The sequence below is a fragment of the Theropithecus gelada genome, chromosome 1 (assembly GCF_003255815.1).
Source record: "Theropithecus gelada isolate Dixy chromosome 1, Tgel_1.0, whole genome shotgun sequence".
Taxonomy (NCBI): domain Eukaryota; kingdom Metazoa; phylum Chordata; class Mammalia; order Primates; family Cercopithecidae; genus Theropithecus; species Theropithecus gelada.
Genome location: NC_037668.1, coordinates 24,334,933 through 24,351,417, shown reverse-complemented (window position 1 = coordinate 24,351,417; position 16,485 = coordinate 24,334,933). Strand labels below are relative to the sequence as shown.

General features: G+C 37.8%; 1 protein-coding gene across 1 annotated transcript; it reads left to right on the top strand.

Moving 5' to 3' along the window:
• Nucleotides 1-5,443: 5,443 nt before the first annotated feature.
• LOC112620731 (olfactory receptor 6N1-like) lies at nucleotides 5,444-6,391 on the top strand. Its single transcript, XM_025379572.1, has one exon. The coding sequence runs from the start codon at nucleotides 5,444-5,446 to the stop codon at nucleotides 6,389-6,391; it is 948 nt and encodes a 315-aa protein (XP_025235357.1).
• The last annotated feature ends 10,094 nt before the right edge of the window (nucleotides 6,392-16,485 follow it).

Genomic DNA, 16,485 nt, shown 5'->3' with positions numbered 1-16,485 from the left:
TGGAAGTTGATTAGGTCATGAGGACAGAGCCCCTATGAATGAGATTAGTGCCATTATAAAGGATACCTTAGAGAGTTCCCTCTCTCCTTCTACCACATGCGGCTGTAACGAGGAGAAAGCCATCTTTGAACTGAGAAGCAGACTCTCAACAGACACGGAATCTGCCAGTGTCTTGATCTCTATTTTCAAGCCTCTAGAACTGTGAAAATAAATTTTTGTTATTTATAAGTCACCCAATCTGTGGTAGTTTGTTATAGCAGCTCAAACTGTGTAAGACGAGGTCTAAGACCCTGTCTAAGGCCCAACTCTTTGGCCTTATCTTTTATGTTGACATCAGTTTTAACACTCTAGAAGGGTAGAAACTATATGCATATGTGTGTGTGTGTGTGTGTGTGTGTGTGTATACATATTAAAATCACAAACTCTGCAGAGGCATCAAAGTTAAAGTTTTATCATCTAGGATGTTCATATGGTTGATCATCCAAGTGAAGCCCAGATAATTTTAAGAATGAAACAGGGCATTATTAACAGTTATTCTGGGTCAAGAAGCACTTAACTAAAACTCTCTTGAGCAAACCAGAATATATCACTGTATTGACATGCATTTTTAAAATTAATGTGTTTGTTTCAATAGACAGTATCTCTGACTGGGCATGGTAACTCACACCTGTAATCTCAACACTTTGGAAGGCTGAGGTGGGAGGATTGCTTGAGCCCAGGAATTCGAGACCAGCCTGGGCAACATGCTGAAACTCTGTCTCTATCAAAAAAAAAAATAAAAAATAAAAAAAATAAAAATTAACTGGGCATGGAGCACATGCCTGTAGTCCCGGGGAGGCTGAGATACGAGGATGGTTTGAACCCAGGAGGAGGAGGTTGCAGGGAGCTGAGATTACGCCATTGCACTCCAGCCTGGGAGACAGACCCAGACCCTGTCTCAAAAAAAAAAACAAAAAACGATACATACATATACATTATTAAAAAATCAAAATAATCCATAAAAGGTATATATAGAAGAGTTTAACTTGTAGGCCCATTTGCCCCTTTCTACCCCTTGCCAGCCTCTATCTTCACAATGGAAAACAACTTTTAGTAGTATTTTTCACAGTCTTTCCATTTTTCTTTATGTAAAAACAAGCAAATATAAATATTCTTATATGCCCTCCGGAGCTCTTGCCATATCACTGAGGAAGGTGCTTCCTCATTTTGGTAAACATCTCTGTGCTTGTTTCACAAATGGGAGATTTAACAAATCTCCACTAAAGTGCTCTTGGGTCACTTCCAGTCTTCTGCTATTACAAAAAGCAGAACTACAGTGAACAACCCTGTGTATGCACATCATTTCATATATGTGTGTATACATATCTGCAGGATAAATTCTTAGAAATATGATTACTGGGTCATAATACAAATAAATGTGTAGTTTACACAGGTTTTGCTTTTTCACCCAACGTATGCTATTTTGTACTGCTATAAGCAATGCATAAAAAGGTCTGCTCCTTGCAGCTTCTCCAACAAAGTATGTTTTTGAACCTCTGGAACCTTGTCAATCTGAAAAGTCAGCAAACTTGTTCAATTGTAATTTAAAATTGCATTCATCTTATTATGAGTTAGATTGAATGTCTTTTCATATAAGTGCTCCTACTGTTTTATAAATGCCTATCTTGAGGTCTGTTTCCCCCGTTCCGAATTAAGCATTTCAAGGAAAGGAACCGTGTGTTAGGCATCTCATATTTTCCCTAGTATGAGGATGGGAAATACAGTGTTCAATAAATGTATTTAATGAATAAATAACAGAATCACTGGTATTTCCTCTTCTCACACTTTTTTAGCTGTACTTTAAATCACCTTTTCTAACCTTAAAATAACATTTTTTCTTGGAAAATATTATTACACATGTCTGTCCGTAATACAGAATATGTAGATGAAAAAATTTAAAATCACTTATAAAATTAAAGCAATTATTTACCTATTTCTTTTTAATCATTTGTCGTAACATAGGCTTTTTCAAATATTAGCAATCGTATTATGAAATGTTGACACTTTTGAAATTCTCCTTTCTTCACCGAACATTATAACACTCTCAGTTGTCTCTCTTGCTAAATCATGAATTTCTTGATAGAGGCAGAACGCCTCATTCTTTTCTCTAACTTCATGTCTAATACAGCATAAATGTTAAATGAGTACTTTACAGGAAGAAGATCTCGTGAGAAGAAATTAAACAATTTTCTTAGCTAAGCAAGGCCTATATTTGGAACACTCTCACTTTTATTTTATCTCTTCACGTTACTTTTAACTTACAAACCTCTCACTCCTCATTATATACAACGTCACATTTTTAGCACATATTTCTGTATTGATTTTGTTTTGTGTGTAATTTTCTTATAAACAGGCACTGATTGCTTTCTGAAGGTGAATGCACAGCCATCACTCATTTGCTGCCAAGACAGGATGATACACTACAAAGCATAGGGGAAGTCTGTATCAGAATATGTCTTATAAAACTCATAGATAAAGCTGCAAATTAGGGGTGTTTTAGTATTTGAGACTATGAAAGATAAACTAATTTTGTCAAGTGGCAGCTGCAACCATGCATCCTGCAGAAAGGTCACATGTTTCTGATGAAGTGGAATCTTGGCTTAAGGCAGGAGAAGACTGTATGAGAACTTCTAATTACCCAAGCACCTGGATAGTTTTTTACTCAAGGAGACAGCCTTCCAATCTTGAGGTTACAATATTTTCTAAAGTAAAACTCTCCAAACAAAATCTCATCCTTTCCTGCTGTTTAAATAATTCCAGCCCTCTCGGGAAATTTTTCAGGTTGATATGAGGAGACTCAAGGGTTTCCTCTATATCGATGTGATCTGTGTGAAAATCTTTTACAGTGAATATTCTGATATCCAATTTAATTTTGCTATTATCTTGTATGATTTTCTTTTTTGCCTCTGATTCCTATATATCAAACCACATTTGTATCTACAAGTGATGCCAATGTATTCTTCTCCAGTGCGTCAGGGCTTCAATCTGTTATTTATATGGCCTCTGCATCCATCCAGTACATGCTCATGTATTGTGTTCAGTTGAGGTCAGAGTCCATGTACTGACCATAAGACTTTTATGAAGATGATACCGATAGTGATGAAAAGGAAAGCGATGATGAAAACATAAATAAACATATGTAAATGCCACATAAAATAATGATATGGTGGTCGCATAAACAATGATAGCAATACTGGTGATGGTGGTTTAGAACACTGCTCGGCACATAGACAGCATTTGACAATGATTAAATCAATGAATAAATGATAGGGGGGATAGTGAGGGTAGTGGTCATAGTGATTGTTGTGGAGACGGAGATAGTCAAAGCAGAAGTGATGGCACTGCTGATCTTTCTCATATTGTGGTAGGGTTAATAATGGAAAAATACCTGATGTAAATGACGAGTTGATGGGTGCAGCACACCAACATGGCACAAGTATACATATGTAACAAACCTGCACGTTACGCACATGTACCCTACAACTTAAAGTATAATAATAATAAATAAATTAAAAATAATAATAATGGAAAAATACCTTTGCAGGGATATGGTCGGAGCTGAAGGCCATTATCCTCAGCAAATTAACACAGGAACAGAAAACCAAATACCTCATGTTCTCAATTATAAGTGGGAGCTAAATGTTGAGAACACATGGACCCATAGAGGAGAACAACACGCACTGGGGCCTATTGGAGGGTGGAGAGTGGGAAGAGGGAGAGGATCGGAAAAAGTAACTAATGGGTAGGAGGCTTAATACCTGGGTGATAAAATAATCTGTACAATGAACCCCTGTGACATAGGTTTACCTATGTAACAAATCTGCACATGTACCGCACATGTGTTAAACCTGCATATGTACCACACGTATATTAAAATGAAACTATTACACATTAGTAGAAAAATGAGGAACAAACAGATTATTTACTCCTTTCTGGTCATTTCGCTGATCTTACTAGAAGGGAGTAGAGATGAAGCTGATTGGGAAGTCTTTTCGCAAAGTAATTTTTAAGAAGATTAAACTCGTTTTTAGAGTGATCAAGGTGTTGTTCTCCATGTATGCACAAGGATATATGAGTTGGATTTGTTCTCTTTTTATAAAAGGCTATGTGGGACTTGCAAAACTTCTAGTGGCCCAGAGGAGGCAATGCACCTGGGATTAAACTCTAAAGTCCACAGTGAGGGTTGCAGAATTGAGAAAAGTCATTTGAGACATAGAGCTGCTCTGCTGCACTTCCTTTTGCACAACTTCTTGCCCCAGAGAAGTCCTTATTGAAAGCTTTACACACTTAGCAACTCCAGGGAACATGTAGCAAGGAGTCCCTGGGAGGCCCGCATTTCCAGGAACATGAAATATAAGTAGGGGAGTGTCTTGGGGTAGAAAGGATGCCGAGGAGAATGCTATAGTCCTAATGTCATCAAAACCATCAGGTAATGGGCAGGAGTGGTGCCGAAAAGATGAGAGTAGCCAAAGAAGACAGCTAGATGAAGGCTTTGAATGAGGCTTATTAGGGTATGGGAGGAAAACTCAAGTGACATAGGTGTTGATTCCCCTCAAAACCCACCACCATTTCCCAATTTAGGGAAACATACATTATCTGTGTCGTAAGAGTCTTGGGAAACAAATACTTGTGTTTTTTTGAAGAGGAAGCTGAGGTTAAGTAAAAAGTTGCTCAACCTAATGTCTAGTGGCAACCAAATCGCTGACTTTAGAGTAGGGTTTTCCTATTATACCATACGACTTCTGGCTTCTTGGCTTCTTGGCTTCTTCTTGACTTCATGGTTTTCCTTTTTGAGAATTCCTAGCACACATCCTTTGGGGATGAATTTTTCACCCAGCGCAGTGTATCCGCTGGGTGAATTATCATTAGGCACTACGGGCCTAGGATATTACAGTTTTTGGAGATTCTGCATTTCTTTTATTTTCCATTTTTTCTTCTTCTAGTTCTTACCAGGAGAGGCTAAACACTTCAGAGGGGCTTCCTGAAAGAAGCTTCAACAGTCATTTTAGGGAGATGACTTTTCTTCCTTCTCCACAGTCCAATATTGTTGGTTATTTTCTCATTGGGAACTATCGAGGGATAGCAGTAGGAATTTTCTAGCTCTCCTATTATTGGATGGTGGAGTAGGGGAGAAAATCACTGAGTCACTGGAGCACAATATTATAACATAGAAAGGGATTAAACTGGGATCAGGAGCCTTGGTTTCTAGTCCCAGCCCTGCTACCAACAGACTATGATATGGGACCAACCATTTCTGCTTTTGGGGCTTCAGTTCCTCTAGTGCAAAGTGAGGAACATTGATTAGATAATGTCTCAAGTTCCTTTTAAGTGCTCAGATTTTACGAATAGAGGAAGAAGCTTGAAGTAATTTATATTCTATCTTTGTCACTTGTTCCTAGGACTCATGGATCATGTCAGTCATAACTGGACCCAGAGTTTTATCCTTGCTGGTTTCACTACCACTGGGACCCTACAACCTCTTGCCTTCTTGGGGACCTTATGCATCTATCTCCTCTCTCTTGCGGGAAACATTCTCATCATTGTCCTGGTACAGTTAGATTCTGGACTGTTCACCCCCATGTACTTCTTTATCAGTGTCCTCTCCTTTGTAGAGGTGTGGTATGTCAGCACCACAGTGCCCACACTGCTGCATACCTTGCTCCACGGGTGTTCACCCATCTCATCAGCTGTATGCTTTATTCAGCTGTATGTCTTTCACTCCTTAGGGATGACTGAGTGCTACTTGTTGGGTGTCATGGCACTGGATCGTTACCTTGCTATCTGCTTCCCACTCCACTACCATGCACTCATGAGCAGACAGGTACAGTTACGACTAGCTGGGGCCACTTGGGTGGCTGGCTTCTCAGCTGCACTTGTGCCAGCCACCCTCACTGCCACTCTGCCCTTCTGCTTGAAAGAGGTGGCCCATTACTTTTGTGACTTGGCACCGCTAATGCGGTTGGCATGTGTGGACACAAGCTGGCATACTAGGGCCCATGGCGCAGTGATTGGTGTGGCCACTGGTTGCAACTTTGTGCTCATTTTGGGACTCTATGGAGGTATCCTGAATGCTGTGCTGAAGCTACCCTCAGCTGCCAGTCGTGCCAAGGCCTTCTCTACCTGTTCCTCCCACATGACTGTGGTGGCACTATTCTATGCTTCTGCCTTCACGGTCTACGTGGGCTCACCTGGGAGTCGATCCGAGGGCACAGACAAGCTTATTGCCTTGGTGTATGCCCTCGTTACCCCTTTCCTCAATCCTATCATCTACAGCCTTCGCAACAAGGAGGTGAAGGAGGCTTTAAGGAGAGTCATTGACAGGATCAGAATTATTTTAAGGGAACCTCAATGATCTAATTTGTCATAGCCCAGCTTGTTGGTGATTGTGAGAATCAGCTGGTTGGCTTGTCAATCAAGTAGTCAGAGTCTAAGAAAACACCAGTAAAGAAATGAAAAAGATCAGTAGTCAAACATGCTGCACACACCCGTGCCTGAATTGGTCAAAGTTAGAAGATGTAAAGAGAAAGGGGTTATGGTCTCTGATTACCCCATTCTAATGGGAAAGAAAAGCAACAAAGGGAGAAAAAATAGCGATGCAGAACAAGTGGTTAAGCTGTATTTATGGCTTAGAGAGACAGTGCAATATAGAAAGAAAGAAGACAAATTAAAGCTAGGAGTGGTAGGTTTAGTCAAGATTCCCAGAGAAAGGTTAAGAAGGTGGAAAACTAGGTTGGCAAGACGGAGTCTAAAATTTTAGCTTGTATAAAGTTGCAGATGTAGATCAGCGAGTCATGAGCAGAATGCTTATCAATTTGTGGCATCCAGTGATTCTGGGTTATTATGTGACCAAATGTAGCTTGATGGAGAAAAAACCTGAAGTTCTGATCACACTTCTTTTCTCTCCAACTCCTCTATTGCTTCCTCTGCTGAGCAGAGTCATCTCCCATTCCTTGATGGTGTCTGAACTAGGGGCCAAGTACCTGCTAGAGTATGATCAGATAAATTAGTGAGAAAATAGGACTAGATCTTGGCAGAGACTAAGTATGGCCTAATCTTGAATACTTTCCATTTTCCTCATTCTTACAGACCTTACTGCTTTATTTTATGTATATCTGTATATGCCAGAAATAGTTACAGCTGCCTTTATGTTTTTAAAATTTTAATATTTTTAATATCCCTCTGAGGAAGGAAGAACATCCCAATATTTATGTAATAAAATTATAAAGGTTATTGAACTTGTAGTAAGGAGAGACAGATTCAACCCTAAATCCACTTCAGCTGACTGAGTGACCCTCCTCAGCCTCATTCTCTCTGTCTGTAAAATGAAAGACTGGCAATGAATGAGTGTTCTCATTCCTCTCAGCTTAGGGAGTTTTGATTCTATGCTTATTACATTTGTTTTGTTTTGTTTTGTTTTGTTTGTTTTTTAAGATGAAGTCTTGCTCTTGTCCCCCAGGCTGGAGTGCAATGGTGCGATCTCAGCTCACTGCAACCTCTACCTCTCAGGTTCAAGCCATTCTTCTGCCTCAGCCTCCTGAGTAGCTGGGATTACAGGCGCCTGTAGCACTTCTTAAGGAAAGCAGGACCTGAACTAGGTCCAGATGTGTAAGATCTGAATTTGCAGAGCAGAGATGGAAAGGTGTTGGTACAAATTCAGGTGTTGCCATTTTTGCCTCTATGATTCCGGGCAAAAAACATAAGCTCTCTCTAATGCCAGATTTGTTTTCCTTAAAAAAAAAAGAAAAAAAAAAAAAAAAAACTACATCACAGTGTTCTAAAGTTAAATAACACATAGTAAGTATTTCATAAGCAAGTTAGTCTCAGCATCCCAGAATCAGGACAGTATAGTGGTTACAGCATGGACTGTGAAGCTTCTCTGCCTGTGTTCAAACGTCATTTCTACCATTTATTTGCTGTGTGATCATATGCAATACACTTAAATTCCCTCCACCTCAGTTCCCTTATATGCAAAATGGGAACAATAAAAGAACGTTAAGCATATAAATATTAATCATTGTTACTTCAAAGTTTTCCACATAAATGTCTTCAGTGGGAATTTATTTCTTTGATAATGCTTAGTTTTACACCTATCTCACATTGTTATTACAATAGACTTGGTAACTCTCCAAATGAGGCATCTTCTTTTGACCTAAGGGTCTAAATTTATCTTTCCATAAACTGAGGAGTAGTTCCTGCTTTCAAGAAGTCTATGCTGTTTCCCCAAATACAAGGTGCAAAACTCTATTCTGCTGATAGGCTGAGTCTACTACCTTTGGGCTCCTTTTCTTCCTCTCCTTCTGCACCTCACTTCACTCAGACTGCTCTTTTTGCAGGAACTGTTATGGGCCCAACAGAAACTCTTTTTTCCCTGTGGTGGCAGCACTAGAGGATAGCTCAAATTGAAATGGCTTAGATCACATTAATTAATAGGTCATTATAGTAATAATAATTACTAAAACTGTTATAACAATTATTATTAATTACTAATATCTGTGGGGTGCATACTGTGCAGTGAACATGGGGACTTACTATCCTGCAGTGAAGACATAAGTAGTCATCTAACAACTCAAAGTAGCTTATATCTCACTACTAATTTGTACTACAATGCATGGTATCCACTCATATTTGAACAAATGAATGAATGAATAAACAAACTCTTAAGAGTCAAATGGGTGTGATAGAGATTGAGTTCCCCTCCTGAAACTCCACCAGAAGGTATATTTTTTTAAAGATCCATTTACAGCTGCAAACTCCCCTTGCCTTTCATTCTACACTCTATTCTACACTCTTCTTTTTTTCTCTTGACACCCTCCTTAGGTATTTCCTTTAGAATATAAAGTTCAGGTCATCTTTAGCACAGAGCTTCTCAACAGATATAATTAACAGATGTGGTGAGTTACTGAGTCCCTGCCCCTAACACACACACTATGAATGGTCAGATAGGACCTAAGGGAATTGAAGTTCTTGGACTGGTTGCCTCATGCACTAAGTGTTCACCTTAGTGTGCCCTACAGATACCATCACTTTTATAAGCACTATGATATGAAAATAAAAGTTTGAGAAGTAGTGCCTTAGTGTGACATGTTGGGGTAAGTGCCCAAGATAAGGTCCAACTTGTGGCCATTTCTCCCATGGTGACAATTAGATACTGACTCTAGCAAGATAGACAGTAAGAAGCAGTCAGGTCTAAAAGGCAGCATAATCAGACCATTCACTTGGTACTAGCACCAAGACTGACATACTGTCTCATAGGACATTCAAACTCAAGTACATCAGAGAACAAAATGAAATGCTTTCAATGTACCTGGGGAAGACAGATATAAACCACAGTTGTACTGGGCACACAAGGGCATGTGACCTTGATATATCACTTCATTTACATGGTTGTTTTAAAAGTTTATTTGCTTCAATAAATAATATGTCTAAAAGTTTCAAAAATTCATCTTATGTGTGAAGTTGACATTTTTTCTTATGTGTTTATATTTTTAAAAAATAATCAGGTGATTTGAGGATCTGTCTCCTCCCACTCTATATAATAATTATCTTAAGGGAAGCAACAGTGTTATATGCATCCTATTTTCTCCAGTTCCTAGAATAAAGTCTGGGGCATAAAAACCGTTTCAAAAATGTATTAAATAAATAGATAAATGAATTATTGTGAATTCCCCTATTTGTCACATTATGTTAGTTGCATTTCATATCATTTTTTCCTAACATTTAAAGCACATTTTAAAAATAATGTATTACATATAAATGTAGGACATTAAATGTTTAGGTAAATAAAAATTTAAATTACTTATAATCCCATTACTTCAAAAATTATTTCTCTATTTATTTCTAAATTCTAATAAGCATATGCTGTTTTTCCAAATAGTGGCAATGGTACTATGAAAATTTGAACATGTTGAATACTACTTTTTTCACTTAAGCTTTTAACAAATAATTTTAGATCTCATCTTTCTCCTCAAATAATGAATTGCTTGATGAAGGTATCAGTGTAACCACAGAACCAGTTCAATCTGGTTTAACTTTGTCAGTAACAAAATACAACAAAATAATGACTTGTTTTTTAGTTGCAATGGACCCTCAGGTTGCAAGTAACCCAAACATGCCCAGATGAACCAAGTGTGCCAGATTTGTGACCCTAGAGTCAACCAGAATAAAAAGGTAAACCACATGCGGAACCTAAGTATTCAGACCAAGGAATGGTGATCAAATTAAAAAGGAAAGGATAACCTGTTGTGTTGCAGTACAGTCATAAAAGTCAAGGACCTGGCATAACTTCTTTTCAGGAACCAATCAGATAATGCTTTGTTGCATCTTTCTATCTCCCTCTTAACTTGCTCTCTGCCTATAAAACCTGTCTCCAGACCTTAGTTCGGGGAGACAGATTGAACATTGCCTCTTGCCTCCCTGCTGGTCAACCTTGAAATAAGGCTTTTCCGTTCATAAAAGCTGGTGTCACAGTATTGACTTCTCAGCTCATGGGACGGTGAGCCCACTGCACAGTAATATCAGAACTTGTCATTTTCTCTCACTCTATTTTCTGATACAGAATAAATGCCAAGTAAGCACTCTTTATTGACAAGTAGTGGCATAAAAGAGAAGAAACAATGCTCTTGACTAGGCTAGAACTAAACTTGGAAGCCTGGATCATTTAGTACACATATCTACACTAACTGATTCTAGATAATGTTTACAATTCTTATGCTCAGGTATTTGTCATGTTGATAGCCTTCTGAGGGATCATGCATGGGCATTATAATTTACTCAGTCAATACCAAGTCATACAAATATACAATTAGACAATACAAATGATGCAGAAAGTCTGTCTCAGAGTCTGGCTCACAAGAGGAAAAGAGGAATGTAGGAACACCAATGTGATGTGATATGTGGAGGAATAAAAATGAGTATTAAAGTGGCCACTTTGAGTACAGCACAATTATTCATTTGAAGGATTGGGATAGATGGCTAATCTACATGTACCCATGAAATGAAAATAAAAACAAAAGGTCTACTGGTGCTTGAGACTGTGGGAGATGCAGTAATTTAGTGAAGGATAGTTTCAACTATCCATCTTTGAGAAAAGTTAGGTATTTCAGAGTAAGTGGGACATAAGCTAAATGCTGATTAAGGTTGAATGAGACCATCATATTGTCCAAATATTTGAGAGACTCTTCCAATCCCAAAGTCACATTAGTACCTGAGAAACAAATATTTTCCTTTCCTTTGGCTCAAAAACTTTCCATCTCCTACAGGAAAGCTTTTCTAATTTGATCTCAGAATACTTAGTGTTTGTCTTCCATTTAATGTGATCTACTTGTTAATCTTTTTATGGTTACCTCCTTATCTTAAACTTAATATAGCAACTGCTTTCTTTCCACCTCTGATTCTGAAAAATAAAAGTACATTTGGGCCTATGAATGATTCAAATACGTTACTTCTGATAGATAAATGCTGTAATTCCATTATTTATCTGGACTCCATATCCATCAAAGTATATGCCCACAGAGAACACACAGCTGAGATAAGAGCTCAGATGTCAAAATTAGGATGTTTAATGAACATATTGAGGGTATGGATGTAAACAAAAGTAATAATGAAAAAGTAGATTAGTCTCATGAAGACGCCTGGGTAATAATAACAGTGGTGATAAGGTAAGTAATAGTAACAATACTGGTGATGGAGACTTAGACAAGTGTATTAGATATTCAACAATCAATGATTTGGAACAATGGCTAAAGATATCTGACATGGCAAAGGGAGGGACAGTGGTGACAGTAACAAAGGTAGAGATGGTCGGCACAAAAGTGATAGTGGTGCCTGTGCTGACTGTGATAATACGGTGATGTGGTGAGGTTAGTAAGGATGGATGAGAAATCTCCTTGCAAAGAAAGCTTTTAAAAAGATGAAACTCACCTCTGGGGTGCTAAAGATGTTATTCTTCATGTATTCAAGTTGGATTGTCTCTGCTCATAAAAAGCTATGATGGGGAGGCCAAGGCAGGTGGATCAAGAGGTCAGGAGAGCGAGACCATCCTGGCTCACACGGTGAAACCCCATCTCTATTAAAAAATACAAAAAATTAGCTGGGTGTGGTGGCACATGCCTGTAGCCCCATCTACTTGGGAGGCTGAGGCAGGAGAATCGCTTGAACCTGGGAAGCAGAGATTGCAGTGAGCCGAGATCGTGCCACTGCACTCCAGCCTGGGCAACAGAGCAAGATTCCGTTTCCAAAAAACAACAAAACAAAACAAAACAAAAAAATCTATGAAGGACTTGCAGAACTTCTAGTGTCTCAAAAGAGGAAGTGTCCCTGGGATTGGATTCTAGAGCCAGTGAGGGTTGCAGAAAAGCCATTTGAAAGAGAATTGGGCTGCTTTACTTCTCTGTGTCCAACTTCCTACCCCAGAGGAGCACTTACAAAAAACATTACACACTTAGCAACTCCAGAGAACATATAGCAAGGAGCCCCTGGGAGGCCGGCATTTCCAGGAACATGACATATAAGTAGGGGAGTGTCTCGGGGTAAAAAAAAAAGATGGAGAGGAGGATGTTGCAAGTTCTAATGTCATCAAAACCATCAGGTAATGGGCAAGGGTGGTACAGAAAAGATGAGAGTATCTAAAAAAGAGAACCAGGTAAAGGCTTTGATCTTTCCTGGATAAGGCCTAATAGAATATGGAAAGAAAACTCCCGGGACATTGATATGGACCACCCACCTCTACATCCATCCTAGAAACATTTTTCAATGGCTTTAGAATCCATAGACTAACAGGGTGGTGAGGGGCTTTATACAACATTTATTTAGAGAAGGGGAAGTTGAAGTAAAGAAAGGAGAAATGGTTAAGCCCAATGTTCATTTTCAGTTAGTGGCAAAACAAGTTTACAAAGTCAATTTAGAAATAGAATGCTTTTTCTGTTGTGCTACAGCCCTTCTAGACCAAGAATATAGGGGCCTTACCTTATCAATTCCTCTCTCTCCTCATTCCCTTTGAGAATTCCTGATGCCTGTCTCCCTTAGGAATCCTTCTTTAAAATGCACTTTGTCTGTTCATTGATTCTTCATGTAGCCCTGCAGTTCTGAGCTTTGAGAGATGGGACATTTCTTTAGGGACTAGATGGAAATTTTTCTGTCTCTCCTGTTTTCTGGCAGGGTGTGTGGGGAAAAAATTCTGGCACTTATGATTTTGTTTTAAGGAGCCGACACACTCTCTCTCTCCCCACCCCTACCTTTTTCTCTTCTTCACATACATACACACACAGATGGACACACACACACACACACACACACACACACACACACACACACACCCCAGTATGTGCAGCAACATACTAACACCAAAAAGACAGACTTTTTTTTCATTTTGTTCTATGTATTTTTGTAGTGATGAGAGGTCATGAAAAGTGGTGGGAAGGAGTGCATGGATTGGTGAGAAGTGAATGAGCAAAACAAAAGAAAGTCTCACAGAAGTGTAGAAGTGTATTGTGACCCCTCCTCATGCCTCAGACTTTGGAATGCTAACTGGGCACCCAGTTGGTACTTCTCTGAAGGTTCTCTTAAGACCAGGTGTGGAACTGTAGGATCCTACTAGGAGATTCCCTGTCTGAGGACAACATAGCCATAGCTTATTGAAGATACAAAAAGAAAACTTATTTTTGAAATACAAACTCTCTGGGCAACTTTTAAAATTTCTTTTTAGTGATAGTGTAAGTTTTGGGTTTCCTGTTTTTGAAAAACAATGTCGAAATGCCTTCTTTCCAAATGCAGGGATGACTTGGCATTTATTTTAGCTTGTTTTAAGAGAAAAGGTATGTGTGGAGAACAATGTTGTGGAGTAGCATACAGAAGCAGTATCTCCTTCTCAATTCAGTAAATTTGACTAAGATCACAGAATGTTCTGGGACCCCCAACTATTAAATGTGAATAAATTGTCCAATTTGAGGTTTTTCTATGACAATATATCCTCAGGTAAATTTTCCCTGAGCATCCAGCTCAGACATGGACTATATTCTCTTTTCTGACATTTGGTGGATCCTAAATAAAGGCAAACCCATTATAATATTGTCAAAACCTTAAAAATTAATGCTGTGGAGAAAAACAACAGCAGCAAAATAGTAGAAATTAAATCCATGATTTTTTTTTCCTAGGTAAAAGCAACTTTTCCTTTGTGGGTAGATAGGTTCAAGTGTTGGGGTAAGTCAACACATAACTTTTGAAGACTTGCTTTGAGCAAACACCATTTGCAGCTAGGTGAATTCCACCAGAAGTCACTGAGAATCATTGAACTTCTGATTTAGATGGTGCTTAAGAAGACATCTGATCTAAACCCCTCTGTCTTTACAAAACATAAAACTGAAATCAAGAGGTAGGGAATAACTTAATTAATTAAGGTTACATGGCAATTTAGAAAAAGACTGAGAATGGGATAGCACCAATGTTTTCTAACACTTTCCAGTATACCTTTTGGCATTTTTTTTTTTTTTTTCATTTTATCTGAAGTAGTAAGCCTCTGGCACCAAGCACCACGCAGCAGATGTAGGTGGGAAATCAGATTCAATGAGTCATAGACTTCTTCTAGGTCCCTGACTATCTTCCCATAGAGTAACTCATACCTGTAGAGAACATGGCTGGCTGTGGAGGTTCACAAGGCTTGTCCAGCCAGACTTTCTTCTCTGACTCCTTTAGTCTCAATTTTCCTTTCCAGAAGTAAGTTTTGGTTTCATACTTCACAAACCATCTCATGATCTTGCTTAATTTCATGATCCTTGATTATACAAGTATCCCTGATTACACAAACATATGATTATGTTTGGCCTTTGTCCATTTTCTCATTAAATCTCCCATAGAAGGTAAATAGATAAATGTCTTTTCAATATTAGTTAGTAGATAGATTCTAAGCTTAATCCAGAAGATTTAACTTTCATTTAACAGCCAAGAGTATCTAATCATGCTAACTGAGGCTTCATCCTCCTTACCATCCCTGACAACTATGGGTTTTTAGAACATATATGACCCCACAAGTCAGCCTACATATGACCTTTCACTTGAATGACCTTCTACTTAAACGTAGGCTAGAGAAAGAAAATCCTTTTAAACGTGATTCATATGAGCCTGCAGAGTAATTATTGGGAAGGTATTTTTTGTCTATGTTTATTAAGATCTAAAAGTAATGTCAACTTTTATAGGTACGTTAGTCATTTCTTTGGCTAATATGGTGAACAAACCATAAAATCTTTTTAAGCTTTCTCCCAACATTGATTAGGTGTGGGATAAATGGGGATCAAGTCACCTGGAATCTTCTCAGGTAAAAACTTTAGCAATAGAAAAAGATTTTTATTTTAATGAGAATATATATCTCAGATCAACTAAATTAGATGCTCTGAAAGTGGGATCTAGTAATTGGTGTTTTAATAAACCTCAAGAAGTTATGCATGCAAGTTAAAGAACTTGGAGAACCACTGGTCTACTCCAATCGGTGAGATTGAAAGGAGGAACTGGGCATATGTAGCACAGTTCTTTCCTGTGCTGTTCTCCCAGGGAGCCAGCCTGCCTGGTTTGTGAGTTCTGCTCTGCTTTCTGCCATTCAGTGGAAGGGAGTCTGTGACTTTCCATGCTGCACAGTAATTATGTAAAAGCAACATAAGGAAAATTAACACACTATCAGAGTTAGATATTTGAAATCTCTCCCCTGAGTAATAAATACAACAGGCAAATAAATCATAAGTTTATATAGAAATTATTTGTAGAATAATTAACAAGGTCCACCTACTGGAGGCATATGGAATAAAGATTGATTTCAAGCACAGTGGAATTAAACAAAAGCTAGACCATAAAACAAGTCTCAATACAGTTAATAGAATTAATAATATTAACATAATATAGACCTCTGCTTCTACTAGTGATATAAATAAATAAGAAATAAATAAATGATGCATTTAACATGTCCATATATTTGATATTTAAAGAAAATACTTCTATACAACTTACTCTCAGAGGTAGTCATAGGAAAAGTAGGAAACATCTATATCTGAACAGTAACAAAAAGTATAATTTCAAAATATTTGGGAAAAAGTGCTTTTTAGAAGTTTATAACCTTTAAATTTAATATTATTAAAAAAGTATAAAATTAATTATCTAAAAATTAATTCAAGTTTAAAATTAGAAAAATAATGTTAGGGAGAAAAATGAAAGTGTAAGAAAAAATGTGGGAGCAGAAATTGATAGAATAAAAATAAACATATGACAAAAATTATATACTAATAAAAATGTTGGTTCCTAAAAATAAAAATAAACTCCTGACAAGACTAATAAAAATAAAGGAGAGAGGGGGGCAAAAATAAGAAAGATTAAGAATGAAAAATTGGCCGAATTACAGATGCATCAATGTTTAAAGTTATAATAAGATATTATTATTATTATTTTTTTTTTTTTTTTTTTTTTTTT